We start from the raw sequence: 9,615 nt of genomic DNA, 5'->3' as shown, positions 1-9,615 counted from the left end.
TCTATCTATCTATCTATCTATCTATCTATCTATCTATCTCTATCTATATATCTCTTTCTCTCTTTGGAAGTATGGTCTCACTCTGTTGCCCAGGCTGGAGCACAGTGGCCTGATCTTGGCTCACTGCAGCCTGGACATCCCTGGCTTAGGCGACTCTCCTACCTCAGCTCCCTGAGTAGCTAGGACTACAGGCACAAGTTACCATGCCCAGCTAATTTTTTTGGTCATTTTTGTAGACACAAGGTTTTGCCATGTTGTCCAGGCTGGCCTTGAACTCCTGGACTCAAGTGATCCTCCTGCCTCGGTCTCTTAAGGTGTTGGGATTATAGGCATGAGCCACTGTGCCTGGCCATATGTGCTAATATTAATGCTAAACCCTTAGAATTGAAAACAACATGTTTATAGAGATCAGAAGTGATTTTCCCAAGGCTCCTCATGTGGGTTAATAGTGGGTCCCGGGATGCCCCAGCTTCTGTAGGTGTGAGTTGGGAGTGATGCTGTCTCCTGGTTGAGATGATGTCTGTGGCAGTGTTTGGTAAGTGGTAACATGTTGTATAAGAGATAATGAGTATGACTATAGACAATTACTACTAGTGCGACTGTAAGCCCTGGGAGGGCAGGGCTGCCATATTCATCTTAGGGTTCCCAGCTACTAGTACAGTCCTTAGCTCATTAGCAGCTGTTAATAAAACAGAAGCATACAGATTAAGAGAGTTAGTGAGATTTAAGAAATATAACAAACAAAATACAATGAGTGGACCTTGTTTGGATCCTGATAAGAACACACCAACTGGCCAGGTGTGGTGGCTCACACCTGTAATCCCAGCACTTTGGGAGGCTGAGGAGGGTGGATTGTCTGAGGTCAGGAGTTCGAGACCAATCTGTCCAATATGGTGAAACCCCGTCTGTACTAAAAATACAAAAATTTTTATTTTTCACACGTGGTGGCGTGTGATTGTAGTCCCAGCTACTAGAGAGGCTGAGGCTGGAGAATCGCTTGAACCTGGGAGGTGGAGGTTGTAGTGAGCCAAGATTGTGCCATTGCACTCCAGCCTGGGCAACAGAGCGAGACTCCATCTGAAAACCAAACCAAACCAAACCAAACCAAACCACCAACTTTAAGAACACGTTTTAGACAATTGAGCAATTTGAATATGGATTGGGGATTACATGAAATGAAAGATTTATTGTCAGCTTTGTGAGATGTGATATTGGCATGGTAGTTATGTTATGGAAGAAAGGGTTTTTATTTTTGTTTTTTGAGATGTGTAATAAAATATTTAAGGGTAAAATCACCTGACATCTTGGATTTAAAATATTGTAACAATAACAAAGAGGGGGAAAGTGAACAGCTGAAATGAATTTGGCGAAACAGTGGCTGAAGCTGGGTGATGGGTACATGGAAGCTCCTTGTACTCTCTATTTTTGTGTATGTTAGAAAATTTTAAGTTTCATAAGAAAACTTTTTCCATCATGAAAAGCACACACCCGGTGTTTCGGCCCTGCCTCTGCCTGTTGTCTGGGCAAAAGGAGGGGACCCAGTGGCGAGTGTGGGTTGGGGGGAACTGTCTGTGGGGATCCAGGATGGGCAGTGGGGTGGGGGAGGCCAGCCTGGGACTAGCAGAGCCCCCTCACTCACCGGTACAGGCTCCTTTCTTTGTCAACTACCTCAGTAGCCACAGGCCCCGTGGGGCCCCAGAAGTCATCGTCAGTCCTCAAAGGCGTATCCTGGTCCCCTAGAGAGGCAGGTGAAGGCAGGCACAAGGGTTCCACCTGTTCTATCTCTGGGGAGCTTCCCTCCGAAACAGCAAGGCAGCGGTCAGCTCCAGGTTCTCCCGCCTGGTGTCCCCCAGCCCCTATGGTTATACTGTAAGGGGCCCTTCTCAAGGCCAGCCTGCCTGGACCATGGCAGGGAGTGTGTCTGCAGCTTCTGCTCCTGCTCCCTGGCTGCCTGCCTGCTGTCTGGGGAGCCCCACTCCAATGCCTCCAGCCCAGCCTCCGCCCATCTGCCCTTCCCCACTGGAACAGAAGTGCCACTCTTCCCAGCATGCCCAGGTGGGCAGGTTGAGAGAGGAACATGGTTCAAAAGATGAAAAGGGCCAGTCACTGTGGCTCTTGCCTGTAATCCCAGCACTTTGGGAGGCCTTGGCAGGAGGATTGCTCCAGTCCAGGGGTTTCGGATCAGCCTGAGCAACATGGGAAGACTCGGTTTCTATAGAGAAAAGAAAAATATCAGCCAGGCACAGTGGTGAGCATCTGCAGTCCCAGTTCTACTCAGGAGGCTGACGTGGGAGTGTTGTTTGAGCTTGGGAGGTTGAGGCTGCAGTGAGCCGTGAACATGCCACTGCACTCCAGCCTGAGCAATAGAGTGAGACCCTGTTTTTTTTTTTTTTTAAGATGGCAGGGCCAAGATGGAGATGTGATTCCCAGGCCTTGGCAGTCAAGAATGGGAGACTGGACCCCGGTTCAGGGTTTGATACATGCCATAGACGTTCTGGAGAGGGGCAGCACCCACTGGTGGGTGTAGGAGAGGGGGAAACAGAAATCCAGCCAGTTCCTAGGAATGGGAGCTCTCTCGTCAGGGTAGCACCCTCTTAGGTAGAAAATCTGCCCCGTCCCACATCAGGGGCAGAGGGATGGAGGGAACGACCTCCCACAGCTGGCCTCCCCCAACCCCTGTCATGATGCCCCCAGCCTCGCCCCTTCAAACTACCTGATCCGAGTCTCTGCCGCTTGAGTGAGGACGTGCTATTACTCGTCTCTCCTGTACCCAGGCCCTCATTAGGGATCATCCCAGTTGGTTTCCTGGACAAAGAATTGTTCATTCTGCCTGAGATCTTGGGGGAAGCAAGGGCTGCCTGCATGACATTCCCACTAAAAATTCAACTCCTCCTTGGGCCAGGTGCAGTGGCTCACGTCTGTAATCCTAGCACTTGGGGAGGCTGGGATGGGTGGATAGCTTGAGCTCAGGAGTTCGAGACCAGCCTGGGTAACATAGTGAGACCTCCCCACCTCATCTCTGCCAAAAATACAAAAATTAGCTGGGCATGGTGGCATGCACCTGTATCCCAGCTCCTTGGAAGGCTGAAGTGGGAACATCACTTGAGCCCAGGAGACAGAGGTTACAGTGAGCTGAGATTGTGCCACTGCTCTCCAGTCTGGGTGACAGATCCAGACCCTGTCTCAGACAAAACAGACACAAAAACTCCACCCAGATTTGAACTAAATCCTGTGGTTCTTCTGTGGTCCCTGTCTCTGTGAGCAGTCTCCATCCACCCATGCACCCAGGCTAGAGGTGGGGTGTCATCCCAACTCCTTCCACACCCACCCTGAGAGCTGATCACCTTGACAACACCTCTCAAATAGCTCTTCTTTCTATTCTCATCTCTCTACCTCCATGACCTCCACCCGAGTCCCAGGCCCTGGCCTCCATGGCCCGCACCACTGCAACATCCTCAGAAATAGTAGTGGCTGCAACACGGTGGCTCACGCCTGTAATCCCAGCACTTTGGGAGGCTGAGGTGGACAAATCACTCTGAAAGGTCTCCCTGCTTCTGCTCAGGTCCCTCTGCTACCCATTGTCTACATAGCAGCCAATCTTAAAATAGGAACCTGCCCCATCACTTGGCTGCTGCAGCCCTGTAATGTCTCTTCATTGCTTCAGGGGGAAAATGGAAAGTTTTTAACATGGTCCAAAAGGGCTTGCTGGGCCTCTGTCACCCTCTAATGTCACCCGGGCCACTTTTTCCTTGCTCACTGACCTCTAGTCCATTGGTTCTCAAACTCGGTGTGCTTAACGATCATCTGGAGGGCTTGTTAAGACACAGATTCGGCCGGGCATGGTGGCTGACGCCTGTAATCCCAGCACTTTGGGAGGCTGAGGCGGGCAGATCACAAGGTCAGGAGCTTGAGACCAGCCTGGCCAACATGGTGAAACCTCGTATCTACTAAAAATACAAAAATTAGCTGGGTATGGTGGCGGGCGCCTCTAGTCACAGCTACTCTGGAGGCTGAGGCAGAAGAATGGCTTGAACCTGGGAGGCAGAGGTTGCAGTGAGCCGAGATCATGTCATTGCACTCCAGCCTGGGTGATAGAGTGAGACTCTGTCTCAAATACCACACAGATTCCTGGGCCCCACCCCGGAGATTCTGGTTCAGTGGGGTCTGGGGTGGGGCCTGAGAATTTGCAGTTCTATCGAGCTCCCCGCGAGGGTAATGCCGACGCTGCTGGTCCACGGACCACACTTTGAGTAGCTGCTCCTGACGCCTGGCCTCCCATTCCTCCAGGGGGCTAAACTCTTTTCTCTCTCAGAGCCTCTACTTCTGCCGGGACTCTATCCCTTCCTAGGCCCAGCCAACCTGTCCTGTCTTTCAGATATCAGCCCAGCTCCTCTTGACCAGGTCAAATAGGCCCACTGGTACACGCACTGACCCCAGGTGCATTTGCGCAGGTACTTGTGGGATAACCCGTGCCTGTCTCCCTGCTGGACTAAGTTCCTGGAGGTTGGGCCGTGTCTTTCTTGTTCACTGCTGTGTCCTCAGATCCCAATCAGATCCCAAAATAGTGCCTGACACATAGTGAGTCTGCAGGGAATGTTTGTTCTATGAACGAATGACTCCTCTTAAACCTAGGAGCTCTTTTTCTTCCATTTCAGGTGAGCCACTGCAGCCAGGAACCTGGGGACAGATGTCCTTCATGGTCAGGTGGAAATGCACCCACCTGGGAGAATGCGGGAGCTGCAGCAGATTCCTTGGGGAAGGGAAGAGGGACTTTCCTGGTCCCGGGGCTTGCCTCTCAAGTCAGGGGTGTGTGTGGTGGTGGTGAGGGCGGTGGGTGACGGTGATGGCGAGGGTGGTCTTTTTCCCAGGGCACAGGCTCTCTGTCTTTGTCTCCCTCTTGTGGTCATTGCTTTCATTGTTCCAAACCTTCTCTGTTCTTCAAGGAAGGATTCCTGGACTAGAGGCCATTTGGTATCATGCTGTGCTGGGTCCAGGGGATTCGCTGGCTCACCCACCCACTGACTTTTTCTTGTTCTTTTTTTTTTCTTTTTGAGATATTGTCTCGCTCTGTCGCCAAGGCTGGATTGCAGTGGTGTGATCTCGGCTCACTGCAACCTCTGCCTCCTGAGTTCAAGTGAGTCTCCTGCCTCAGCCTCCTGAGCAGCTGGGATTACAGGCGCCCACCACCACGCCCAGCTAATTTTTGTATTTTTAGTAGAGACAGGGTTTCACCACGTTGGTCAGGCTGGTCTTGATTTCCTGACCTCGTGATCTGCCTGCCTTGGCCTCCCAAAGTGCTAGGATTACAGGTGTGAGCCACCACGCCCGGCTTTTTGTTTTTTTTTTTTTTTGAGATGCAGTCTTGCTCTGTCACCCAGACTGGAGTGCAGTAGCGGGATCTCGGCTCACTGCAGCCTCCATCTCCTGGGTTCAAGCGATTCTCATACCTCAGCCTCCTGAGTAGCTGGGACCACAGGCACCCGCCACCACGCCTGGCTAATTTTTTAGTCCACTTACTTTTTCATGTTTTCCTCTCCTTGTTTGTCTAACATAAGAGTTTAAGCAGGGGGTGATTTGATTCTATTTGCACTGAGAAGCGCACCTCACTCTGGCTGCTGCAGTTTCTCGGTTTCTCCCTGGCTGTGTTGGTCTCTCACCCCAAGGCTCTTTCCCTGTCTCCTGCTCAGCCCTGGGCCTGGATCAGCCAGAGGGAGTTCTGGGGCCACCCCTTACCATGTGCTAAAGATAAGCAGCCGAGGCTTCTTCTGCTCCAGGGCCCTCAGCTCCTGCCTCATCTCATCACTCAGAGTCGTCTGGTCCAGCCTGAAAGCAAAAAGGGAGATGGGTCCTCCTGGGATCTCCCATGTTGTCCCCAGGTCCCCAGGGCCCAGAATCCCGGGACCTGCCACCTTCTGGAGGAGCGGCCACAGGGTGCGTTCCCTGGGAGCCGGGCTCTGAGGAGGAGGGTACCGTGAGGAGATTCGCTGGGGTGCATTCTTGGGTCAATGCCAGAGCAAGGGAAGGGAGGGAATCGGGGAGACGTGGGCTGCGAGGCAGTCTCCATGGAGGCCTCAGCCGACTCTGGGAGATGATCCTTTAGAGCTGTTTAAAGGAGTTGGGTTGAGGGGCTGGGCCTTTCTGCTGCAACACTGGCCAGTCATCGGACGTGGGCCTCCCCAGGAAGGAGACGTGGCCTTGGGTGAGGTGGCTCTCACTGGCAGAAGCTGTCTCTGTAGCCGGCTGCCAGGGATTTCCCCACGGCCTCAAATTCCCAGGCCTGGGTCCTGGGTCCTGGGCTTTTCTTCCCAGTGGTCGGAAGTTTTTTTTTTTTTTTTTTTTTTTTTTTTGAGACGGAGTCTCGCTCTGCCGCCCAGGCTGGAGTGCAGTGGCCGGATCTCAGCTCACTGCAAGCTCTGCCTCCCGGGTTTACGCCATTCTCCTGCCTCAGCCTCCCGAGTAGCTGGGACTACAGGTGCCCGCCACCTCGCCCGGCTAGTTTTTTGTATTTTTTAGTAGAGACGGGGTTTCACCGTGTTAGCCAGGATGGTCTCGAACTCCTGACCTCGTGATCCGCCCACCTCGGCCTCCCAAAGTGCTGGGATTACAGGCTTGAGCCACCGCGCCCGGCCAGTGGTCGGAAGTTTTGCTGGGAAGAGAGAGTCCTGGTTCCGCCGTCCTCCCAGGCCTTGTGGTCTGGGGTTTCTGCCAGATGTGGGATGCTGATTGTCTTCTCTGGGTCTCTGTCCTCTATCTGTCACATAGGATGCATCAATCCTGCTCTGCCTGTTCTGAGGCCCAGACAAGGAGGAGGTGAAAAGACTCTGCCGCCTGCGAAGGGCTCTGCATGCATCCCCTACTGCTGTGAGAGCTGTTCTGCCCCGGGGAGGAGCGCAGCCCTTGAAGTAGAAGGTTATTCTTCTCAACTAACTCCTGGCTCCAGGAGGGAAGGAGGTGGACACCTACTTGGGACTCTAGAGGGCAAACCCCCTCGGAAGCAGCCCAGGTTTGACAGGTAAGTGTTGAGCTGGGGCCTGAAGCCACATCTGCCTGCCCTGGCCAAGCTCTGGAGGCAGGCTCTTCAGCATAAGGGAGGTAGTGATAGCCAAAAATACCCAGCGGGGAGCAGCAGACTGGGGTGCAAAGGTGCTGTCCCCTCGGATGGAGTTCCCATGGTTGTAAATGGCCAGCGTCAGCTACAGGAGAACCCAAATGTAGACTATTTCCGTTATTCTGCCTTGACCACTTCTTTAGGTTTGGGAGGCCTGGCTGAGGAAGGCCCGAGGCCCAGGCTTCCCGGACCCCCTCTGAGAAGGCTCTGGATGTGGGGGTTTGGAGCCCCTGTCTGTTCCCTGAGCACATGGCAGGGCCCCTGGCAGGAGCCATAGGTTAAGTGTCAAGACAGAAGCCACCTGGGGGCTTGCTCCCAGGGAGGTGGAGGGGAGTGGAAATGGCCAGAGATAGTGTGGGGGTGGTTCCTCGGGGAAGGGCGAGAATCTCTGGGGCCTACGGGATGGGAAATGAGGGCTGGGGGCTCACTCCACTCCGGCCGCTCAGGGTCCTTCAGCTCTCCGAGGTTCAAGTGCCTCTTTGTTCCAGGCCTTTCCCCACATCATCCCTTGGCCTGGACTACTCTCCCCAACTTGGCCTGGCTACCTATTCCTCCTTCAGACCTCAGCCTGACGTCGCTTTCTCAGGGAAGTCCTCCCTGGCATTCCCTGAAAATGGGATTTTGATCAAATCCCATCCTCCCTCAATATTACATTCTCATAATACTCTGTACTTTCCTGTCTTAGCACTCCACAGAGCTCATACATACAGACTTGAGCATTTACAGGTGACCAATGTCCATCTCCTCCCCACTAGAGTGGAAGCTTCAGGAGGGCAGGGCCCATGTCTGTTTGCTCACTATTGTACCCCAGGGCCTGGCCTGGTGCTTACACGTGGGAGGCACTCAGTGAATGAATGAATGAGTAAATGAATGAATGAAGCACTGCCCTGGAGTGAGGGGAACCTGGGAGTCCCTTACAGCATGCAGCCTCAGTAATAGTTATTATTTGATCATGCCTGACTCTCTTCCCAGCACTGTCCTTGTTTTGATTAATTAATTAATTAAATTTTGAGACTGAGTCTCACTCTGTTGCCCAGACTAGAGTGCAGTGCTGTGATCTAATCTCACTGCAACCACCGCCTCCCGGGTTCAAGTGATTCTCCTGCCTCAGTCCCCGGAGTAGCTGGGGGTTACAGGCGCACATCACCATGCCCAGTTAATTTTTATATTTTTAGTAGAGACAGGGTTTCACCATGTTGGCCAGGCTGGTCTCAAACTCCTGACCTCAAGTGATCCACCCGCCTTGGCCTCCCAAAGTGCTGGGATTACAGGCGTGAGCCACCACGCCCAGCCTGTCCTTGTTTTTATATACATTTTATTTCATTGCAATCCATGAGGTGGGTATAATACTCCCATTCCACAGATGAAGAAACAGAGTCCCAGAGAATTTGGTGACTTGTTTAAGTCACACGGTGTAAGTTGTAGAGCTGGTAAGAAACTTGGGTTGACTATGCATTTATCAGTCCTTTTTCCTTCCCCTGTCCGACACCCCCCCAACCCTCTTCCCTGCCCTCTGCCCAGAAGGGACCTCCAGGGCCTTACCCCAGGCGTGTGAGTTGGCAGGCAGGATGCCTGAGCCCCTCACAGAGCAGTCGCACACCAGTGTCGCCCAGGTTGTTCTGCTGCAGGTCTAGCTCCATCAGGATGGGGCTGGTGCTGAGCATAAAGGCCAGGTCCTGGCAGCACCCAGATGTGAGGCCACAGCTGACCAGCCTGCAGGAAAGATACACAGCAGCCCAGGTCATTGTCCTGAGGTTTTGCTCTTCAGGGTAACTAGGGTCTGATCTTCCTTCCTAGCATCTGTGGCCTTTTGAGGGTCTGGGGTGACATGCAGAGAAGATACAAACTAACCTGAGAGATTTTCACTTTCCTTTTGTGGCCATGGAGGCCCTCAGGATGCCGGCACCCACCCTTTCTCAATCCTGTGTGGTTCACCTGATCCTGTCCCCTCACTCTGTCCACACTGATGAGTAACTTACTCAATGTCCCACTTGTACACCTGGGTCTGTTTTCTCTTTCCTTTTTCTTTTTTTTGAGATGAGGTCTCGCTCTGTGTCCCAGGCCTCCTGAAGTGCTGGGGTTACAGGTGTGAGCCACTGCACCCGGCCGGTAGGGCCTTTTTAGAGGGCAAAATTGGCAACATACCCTTTTCCCAGCAGTTCTATTTTTCGAAAGTTAAGCTACAGATAATATGCTGGGTCTCAGGACGCACGGGGGAATGGTAACTGCTGCACTGTTTACAGCGAACACTGGAGACAATCTGGCTGCTCAGAACAGGCAATGGACAAAAATGATGATACGTCCATGTAGTGAAATTCCACGCTGTGATTAAAAAGAACGATGTGACTTTGTATGTACTGATGTGGGACCGTCTCCAGCATATATTTTAACCGATAAAGCAAAGTGCAGGGCAGAGTTTGTGCTGTGCTAGCATTTATGCCAGAAAAGGGCTATGTATCTGCTGTATGTTGTATATATGTAGGCTGTCTACATATATACAGCCTACA

General features: G+C 52.6%; 1 protein-coding gene across 1 annotated transcript in view; it reads right to left on the bottom strand.

Annotated features, from left to right (window-relative positions):
- LOC111521270 (NACHT, LRR and PYD domains-containing protein 1) overlaps positions 1–9,521 on the bottom strand; it is a 29,532-nt gene extending 20,011 nt beyond the window's left edge. The window contains exons 1-5 of the mRNA XM_026451375.1: positions 8,651–9,521; positions 5,734–5,823; positions 2,714–2,805; positions 2,121–2,212; positions 1,640–1,800 (exon numbers count right to left, since the gene is read on the bottom strand). Coding sequence (XP_026307160.1) covers positions 1,640–1,800; positions 2,121–2,212; positions 2,714–2,805; positions 5,734–5,823; positions 8,651–8,853 — 638 coding nt within the window. The 5' untranslated portion in view covers positions 8,854–9,521. The remainder of the gene's footprint in view (positions 1–1,639; positions 1,801–2,120; positions 2,213–2,713; positions 2,806–5,733; positions 5,824–8,650) is intronic.
- Positions 9,522–9,615: the final 94 nt, after the last annotated feature.

The sequence above is a fragment of the Piliocolobus tephrosceles genome, unplaced genomic scaffold (assembly GCF_002776525.5).
Source record: "Piliocolobus tephrosceles isolate RC106 unplaced genomic scaffold, ASM277652v3 unscaffolded_29019, whole genome shotgun sequence".
In the NCBI taxonomy this organism is placed as follows: Eukaryota; Metazoa; Chordata; class Mammalia; order Primates; family Cercopithecidae; genus Piliocolobus; species Piliocolobus tephrosceles.
This window is presented reverse-complemented; position numbering and strand designations above follow the sequence as displayed.